The following is an 8127-nucleotide window of genomic DNA, read 5'->3' on the forward strand; positions in this document are numbered from 1 at the left end:
TGAACATGTATTTAACATACTCTATTGAACACTTGCCTCCGGCCACAGTCCCAAAACGACACACATCGTCTCACAAAATAAATAGAAAGAAACATTCCGTTTTTCAACACCCTTCCTTGTAAAGAGCGTGAACCAAAACACCCTGCTAACACCCTCACTGGTCTGTTTTCACTGGCATTCATATAACCACACAACTTAGACAACATAAATACGGAATCAAACCAATAGCAGAACTGACCACAAACACAAAATAACACTTTATTAAGCTTGAGCGCCAGCCACAATTCATTTAATATATAGTGAAGGAAAAAAACAAATGAGGTAAAAAATAAATCAATCTCTTTAAATTCAAAAAGGAGTACAGAACAGAACGTTATGGCGATCATCGGGATTGTTTTCTGTAATCAGTCTCATGGTAGATTTGGCCGCCAGTGATGGGTGGTCCCCATTAGCTAGGTGGTATATATAGGAGGTGGAGAGATAGATAGGGAGAGCTCAGCCAGTGAAGCAGAAATCCTCCACACTGTTCACCTTGATCCTCTGCAGCTCCTGCCGGTCCAGCAGCCGGTATTGGAACGCCACCCGGTTGACAAACCTACCGCTGGACACCATTCTCACCACAGTGTTGTCACAACCTATCTTCATCTGGGCTGAAGGATAAGGAAAGGAGAAAGGCAGACATGAATAACAGGTTGGAGAGTGGGTCAGCAAAAATAAGACTTTCCATTCAACAATGGATCATAAAGATTTACTCTTAGGCTGCGTTTAGACATCAACCCTATTCTGATAGTTTTTCAGTTCAGTTTTTCAGTTTTCTTTTGACCAATTAGATCAGCTCTGAAAAAGATCTGATGTGAAAAGATCTGATGTGATTGGTCAAAAGACCAATTAGTGGGGAGAAAATATTAGATTTGAGCTGCCTATGTAGGCTTAGATATACAGTATTAGGATGTTGATGGTGTGGGTAGTAAAGCTCTACTCTAGTCAGCATGGTGATGGTGTGGGTAGTAAAGCTCTACTCTAGTCAGCATGGTGATGGTGTGGGTAGTAAAGCTCTACTCTAGTCAGCATGGTGATGGTGTGGGTAGTAAAGCTCTACTCTAGTCAGCATGGTGATGGTGTGGGTAGTAAAGCTCTACTCTAGTCAGCATGGTGATGGTGGTGGGAGTAAAGCTCTACTCTAGTCAGCATGGTGATGGTGTGAGTAGTAAAGCTCTACTCTAGTCAGCATGGTGATGGTGTGGGTAGTAAAGCTCTACTCTAGTCAGCATGGTGATGGTGGTGGGAGTAAAGCTCTACTCTAGTCAGCATGGTGATGGTGTGGGTAGTAAAGCTCTACTCTAGTCAGCATGGTGATGGTGGTGGTAGTAAAGCTCTACTCTAGTCAGCATGGTGATGGTGGTGGTAGTAAAGCTCTACTCTAGTCAGCATGGTGATGGTGGTGGTAGTAAAGATCTACTCTAGTCAGCATGGTGATGGTGGTGGTAGTAAAGCTCTACTATAGTCAGCATGGTGATGGTGGTGGTAGTAAAGCTCTACTCCAGTCAGCATGGTGATGGTGTGGGTAGTAAAGCACTACTCTAGTCAGCATGGTGATGGTGTGGGTAGTAAAGATCTACTCTAGTCAGCATGGTGATGGTGTGGGTAGTAAAGCTCTACTCTAGTCAGCATGGTGATGGTGTGGGTAGTAAAGCTCTACTCTAGTCAGCATGGTGATGGTGTGGTGATGCTGATGGTGTGGGTAGTAAAGATCTACTCTAGTCAGTATGGTGATGGTGTGGGTAGTAAAGCTCTAATCTAGTCAGCATGGTGATGGTGTGGGCAGTAAATATCTACTCTAGTCAGCATGGTGATGGTGTGGGTAGTAAAGCTCTACTCTAGTCAGCATGGTGATGGTGGTGGTAGTAAAGATCTACTCTAGTCAGCATGGTGATGGTGTGGGTAGTAAAGATCTACTCTAGTCAGCATGGTGATGGTGTGGGTAGTAAAGCTCTACTCTAGTCAGCATGGTGATGGTGGTGGTAGTAAAGCTCTACTCTAGTCAGCATGGTGATGGTGGTGGTAGTAAAGATCTACTCTAGTCAGCATGGTGATGGTGTGAGTAGTAAAAGCTCTACTCTAGTCAGCATGGTGATGGTGTGGGTAGTAAAGCTCTACTCTAGTCAGCATGGTGATGGTGGTGGTAGTAAAGATCTACTCTAGTCAGCATGGTGATGGTGTGGGTAGTAAAGCTCTACTCTAGTCAGCATGGTGATGGTGGTGGTAGTAAAGATCTACTCTAGTCAGCATGGTGATGGTGGTGGTGATGCTGATGGTGTGGGTAGTAAAGCTCTACTCTAGTCAGCATGGTGATGGTGGTGGTAGTAAAGATCTACTCTAGTCAGCATGGTGATGGTGTGGGTAGTAAAGCTCTACTCTAGTCAGCATGGTGATGGTGGTGGTAGTAAAGCTCTACTCTAGTCAGCATGGTGATGGTGGTGGTAGTAAAGATCTACTCTAGTCAGCATGGTGATGGTGTGGGTAGTAAAGCTCTACTCTAGTCAGCATGGTGATGGTGTGGGTAGTAAAGCTCTACTCTAGTCAGCATGGGGATGGTGGTGGTAGTAAAGATCTACTCTAGTCAGCATGGTGATGGTGTGGGTAGTAAAGCTCTACTCTAGTCAGCATGGTGATGGTGGTGATGATGCTGATGGTGTGGATAATGGTGTTAGTGATGGTGTGGATGTGGGTGCTGCTCACCGGGGCCATTGAAGTTGTAGCAGAGGTCAGCTACTGGGAACATCTTAGACGGGTCCATCCCGTTCCCTCCCAGCAGCTCCACAAAGTCCCCTGCTCCAGCACAGCCTGGCATGGACTTCTAGAGAGAAAGAGACCAGCTTAATGGTTTAACAAGCATTTTTACTTCCCTTCATATCCTTCTTTTCCACACTCTTCTCTGATGGCTCAACGCATCCCCTCATCATCACTGGGAGCTAACACAAGTCTTTCGTTCTTTGGCAGGGTAGTTCACTAAACCACATCCCCTACAACTGCCTAAACATCTAAGCCCCCTTTACTCAAATCTGGACCTTGAAGCCAGAAGCACTGCTCTTTTCTTTATTCTTACCCTCTAATCAGGAACTGTTTGATTGAGACCTGTGATGCATGGTGAGTGGAATCTCTGGCCAATCAGTGAGTGGCATTAATCAACCAAATAACAGTGCTGCAGACCTCCTGACTCAGATGTGAGTAGCTCTGTCCTATGTGGTGATGTCCCTGCTCAGGGCTCACCTTGATGGGGAAGTCGTTGAGGTGTCCTAGGCTGAGCTCAGCGATCTTGATCTCCACGGGGTAGATGATGGAGAAGCTGCAGTTCCTATGCTGCTGGGGTATCACCATGGTGAAGCTGCCCTCTGGTGTCTGGGAGATGATGTTACAGGCTGCAGGAGACGTGGGTGGGGGGGGGGGGGTTTATGAGTGTCTGTAGACTTTTCATTCATGTTGATCTTCATATAGCACAGCATTTATCAATTTACAGTACTTGCTTAGTAAACAAATGCAAAACACACACACAAACACACACGACTTAGAAGTAGGCAGCTTTGTGCTTGGTAGGTATGCCAGCTAGAGAACACACACTGCTAGGTGCTTGAAATTCCTTCACTCTCTGTACCATAACAGGTACCCTATCTATTCAGCGTGTGTAGCCAGTAACCAAAAGGTCGCTGGTTTGAATCCCTGGGCCGACTCAGTGAAATTTCTGCCGATGTGTCCTTGAGCAAGGCACTTAACCTTTATTACTCCTGTAAGTTGCTCTGGATGAGAGCATCTGCTAAATGACTAAAATGTAGTAATACATCCCTGCTGTGCACCTTTGATCTTAATACTTAGTTGAGATACACATGCTTAGCCACAACTTACTCTGAAATCTCTCACTAACATGATCCAGCGACAATAATATTATTACAGACATTATTGGCATGCATCACTAACCTCGCATTATAAGACTTTTGTACAACCTACAGTATTACTACAGCATTAACACACTACCCCCATTATAGCGTGTGATAAAGCATTAAAACAGTACATTGGCATCCTGCCCAATGTTAGCACACTTAATGGACGAGGCACTCTGCATTAGGTTCTATCATCATTAGGTTCTATCATCAATGATAGCTGTTAAAGTACTCCAGCACACACATTTAACTCAGCATGTTTATCTATACATCGAGTCACTATTGTCGGACACTATATTCGGACACTAAGTATATAAGTCATATCCTCAAGGCCATGAACAGTAAGAATGGCCATCAGGCTGCTGCAGGTTTCTACTCACGGAAAGGGTTGATGGGTTTCCTGACAGTCAGCGTGAAGGAGCTGCCGACGGTGTGAACACGGAAGAACACCATTGCAACGTTCTGAGATGACCGTACGGTTCTCCTGACAGTCCCGGAGTCGCAGTAGTCTACGTAGCGTTCCATCAGCGGCAGGGCGTGATCCTGGGAACTAGGGAACTTCTCTCCCTTCATCACCCAGCCATCAAACACCTGGAAGAGGAGAGGGAGAGAGAAGAGGGGAGAAGAGAGAGGGGAGAGAGGAGAGAGGAGAGAGATGTGGACTTAATCAAAACCATTCAAATCAAACCCAGTTATCTCTGTAAGCAAAACGGACAGGATTTCAATAAATGCAGATGAACGACCTGTGCACTGATTAACTTTTAAAGGCGATTTCCGTTTAAGCCGGTGTCTTAATCAGGAAGAGACTCTCTGTTATGTCAGTCTGTGTTTAAATCCAGGGTGGGATTTAACTGTAACCATAGCACGGATTTACAGAGTAAAGTAAGAAAATAACACAGGAAAATACTCTATTTTCCCCCTGGTGACGGAATCTGCTAAGTGGCTATATATTTTAGTGCTAGGCTATTTACAAGTCTGTAATCATATACTACTAAGAACGAGTGTCCCCAGGCTGGGGGTGTGAGGCAGAGGGATTATGCCTGGCTTTGGGTTCTCTCGGCTAGGGAAGAGGACTACTCAGACCTGGGCACAAATTACAACAACAGAATCTGCCAGAAGTTTCATTCTGTCAATGTTCCAGAAATGCCCCTCTATCCCTGGACCTGGTGGTGCTGATGTCAGATAAGGTGATGGCGGGAGTGGAGTATTTGGGACGTACAGTATGTGGGTGTGAAAGAGCTGGTGTGTGTGTGTGTGTGTGTGTGTGTGTGTGTGTGTGTGTGTGTGTGTGTGTGTGTGTGTGTGTGTGTGTGTGTGTGTGTGTGTGTGTGTGTGTGTGTGTGTGTGTGTGTGTGTGTGTGTGTGTGTGTGTGTGTGTGGTTACCTTGATGAAGTCTCCACCTCTGCAGTCGATGTCAACGCTGTCATACTCCACATTGATGACCTGGTTGGGCTCAGCGATGAAGAAAGCAGCACAGCTGAGATGAGGCCGGTCTGCTGTGAAGGTGAACTGACCCTCTGCTGCCACCATGTCCAGACACCCTGAGAGAGGGAGAGAAGGAGGAACGTAGGAAGAAGAGAAGGAAGGGGTTAGAGAAGGATAGAGGGAAAGAGGAGCGATAGAGGGAAGAGATAGAGAAGAGGGCGAGAAGGAGAGAGATGGGTGTGGGGGTAACAGAGAGAGGAGGAAAAGAGAGTGGGATATACAGAGACAGAAAGAGAGATGACAAGGGAGAGAGAAATGGAGACAGGGTTTACATTACATTCTGTGCACAGTGGCGGTTTACATTTTACATTATGAAGTATTTCTGACAAAAATTCAATCAATTAATATGCATTTCTAAATAATCAAGTCGTATTCATCAATCTGCACATTTGGTCATGAAAGCCATAGACAGATTATAATTATGTAAATTAAAATCCCACATATTATTTTAGATTAATAGTTATTCTCAGAATTCCATACACAATTGATAATTACAAATTCAGAGAATTTGCATTTTAGAAGATGTCAACAGAAAAATATTGTTTCACAAATCAACCATGTAAATGAAAAGGCAAATGTAAATGTAAAATATGACTATGGTGAATAACTTTTCTTAGGAATTTACTTCAGTCAGTTACTTACGGAGAGGTCGGCTGTAAATTAATTCCTCTGGTATTTCTCTTTTGAGTTCTGAATTAAGAAGTGAAAATAATCCTTCTGGAGTGATCTCATTTTCCTGCAAAAAAAAAGAAAGAAAAACATTTAGATAATATTTAGAAAATAAAGTTAAGATCTAATATGGCCAAGTGACAGCAATATACCATCAATCAAGATATCACAAGGGATTAAGTAAATGTTAGTAGCTACAAATGCATAAATCAAGCCAATATGTATATATGCATAGAAGTGCGCAATGTGAACATTAGGCCTACTTTAGTGAGTACAAAAGGTTGCAACAGCTTTTCTTACACAGAACACATGGCATTAATTGAGCTTTTATTACAAAGTCTAGTAGATTAAACACGTGGGAACAAAACAGGTCAGTAAAAAGTGCCAAGTGCCTCCAGAGGCTTACCTCCATGTACCTGGCGTCTCCCTTGAGAACTGACAGACATAACATAACAAAGAACAGCTGCTCTCGGAAAGTCCCCCCCATATTGCTCAGTATCTGTCTCTGGAGTCTCCCTCGCACCTCAAGAACAGAACTGGGGAAAGACTGGTCCGGTGCTCCAAGCCACACTCCTTTTTATAGGCCGACGCACCGCAGGCTTCTCAATAAAAACGCACTCCGTAAAGATCAATTGATACACAGTGACCCAGATAGCGTGTTTGTGACGAGGGCAAAGGAGGAATCAATAGGCATCACAGTGCGCCTGTGACTCTGTGACTGTCAGATGAGCAGAGAGAGAGAGAGCAGAGAGAGAGCAGAGAGAGGGCGAGAGAGAGAGAGAGCAGAGAGAGAGAGAGAGAGGGAGAGAGAGAGAGAGAGAGAGAGAGAGAGAGAGAGAGAGAGAGCAGAGAGAGAGAGAGAGACAGAGAGAGCGAGAGAGAGAGAGAGAGCAGAGAGAGAGAGAGAGCAGAGAGAGAGAGAGAGAGAGAGAGAGCAGAGAGAGAGCAGAGAGAGAGAGAGAGAGAGAGAGAGAGAGCAGAGAGAGAGCAGAGAGAGAGAGAGCAGAGAGAGAGAGCAGAGAGAGAGAGCAGAGAGAGAGAGCAGAGAGAGAGAGAGCAGAGAGAGAGCAGAGAGAGAGAGAGCAGAGAGCAGAGAGAGAGCAGAGAGAGAGCAGAGAGAGAGAGCAGAGAGAGAGAGCAGAGAGAGAGAGCAGAGAGAGAGAGAGAGCAGAGAGAGAGAGCAGAGAGAGAGAGAGAGAGAGCAGAGAGAGAGCAGAAAGAGAGAGAGAGAGAGAGAGCAGAGAGAGAGAGAGCAGAGAGAGAGAGAGAGAGAGAGAGAGAGAGAGAGAGAGAGAGAGAGAGAGAGAGAGAGAGAGAGAGAGAGAGAGAGCAGAGAGAGAGCAGAGTGAGAGAGAGCAGAGAGAGAGAGAGAGCAGAGAGAGAGAGAGAGAGAGAGAGAGAGAGAGAGAGAGAGAGAGAGAGCAGAGAGAGAGAGAGAGAGCAGAGAGCGAGAGAGCAGAGAGAGAGAGAGAGAGAGAGAGAGAGAGAGAGCAGAGAGAGAGAGAGAGAGAGAGAGAGAGAGAGAGAGAGCAGAGAGAGAGCAGAGAGAGAGAGCAGAGAGAGAGCAGAGAGAGAGAGAGAGAGAGAGAGAGCAGAGAGAGAGAGAGAGAGAGGGAAAGAGAGAGAGAGAGAGAGCAGAGAGAGAGAGAGAGAGCAGAGAGAGAGAGAGAGAGAGAGAGAGAGAGAGAGCAGAGAGAGCAGAGAGAGAGAGAGAGAGAGAGAGAGAGAGAGAACTTTGACAGATGCCTGAGCGCTTAGGACTGTGATAAGCACATACAGTTCATTCGGAAAGCATTCAGACCCCTTGACTTTTTCCACGTTTTATTACATTGCAGCCTTATTCTAAAATTGATTTTTTTTCCCCTCATCAATCTACATACAATACCCCATAATGACAAAGCAGAAACAGTTGTTTTTGCAAAAACTAAAAATAAACTGAAATATCACATCTACATAAGTATTCAGAACCTTTATTCAGTACTTTGTTGAAGCACCTTTGGCAGCAATTACAGCCTCAAGTCTTTTTTGGTATGACAC

The 8127-nt window shown here is 45.0% G+C and overlaps 1 protein-coding gene across 2 annotated transcripts; it reads right to left on the reverse strand.

The window, feature by feature from the left end:
* Positions 1-234: 234 nt before the first annotated feature.
* crhbp (corticotropin releasing hormone binding protein) lies at positions 235-6736 on the reverse strand. Of its 2 annotated transcripts, none has more exons than XM_064942975.1 (7): positions 6497-6736; positions 6064-6157; positions 5320-5477; positions 4316-4526; positions 3271-3419; positions 2740-2854; positions 235-650 (listed from the first exon to the last, which is right to left on the reverse strand). In XM_064942975.1, exons 1-7 carry the CDS (start codon positions 6575-6577, stop codon positions 496-498), a joined length of 963 nt encoding a protein of 320 aa, XP_064799047.1. In that variant the 5' UTR covers positions 6578-6736; the 3' UTR covers positions 235-495. The 2 variants fall into 2 exon arrangements, with proteins under 2 accessions (XP_064799047.1, XP_064799046.1); XM_064942974.1 differs by having other exon boundaries at positions 2740-2857; positions 6497-6729.
* Positions 6737-8127: the final 1391 nt, after the last annotated feature.

Source organism: Oncorhynchus masou, chromosome 28, assembly GCF_036934945.1.
Source record: "Oncorhynchus masou masou isolate Uvic2021 chromosome 28, UVic_Omas_1.1, whole genome shotgun sequence".
Taxonomy (NCBI): domain Eukaryota; kingdom Metazoa; phylum Chordata; class Actinopteri; order Salmoniformes; family Salmonidae; genus Oncorhynchus; species Oncorhynchus masou.

Bases quoted from the DNA above. Each gene is read 5' to 3' on its own strand.
- crhbp (XM_064942974.1), bottom strand. From the start codon at position 6,577: ATGGGGGGGACTTTCCGAGAGCAGCTGTTCTTTGTTATGTTATGTCTG. The intron at 4,527-5,319 runs GTAACCACACAC...CTCCTCTTCCAG, and splicing joins GAGGTGGAGACTTCATCAAG to GTGTTTGATGGCTGGGTGAT. The intron at 3,420-4,315 runs GTGAGTAGAAAC...CGTCTCCTGCAG, and splicing joins GAAACCCATCAACCCTTTCC to CCTGTAACATCATCTCCCAG.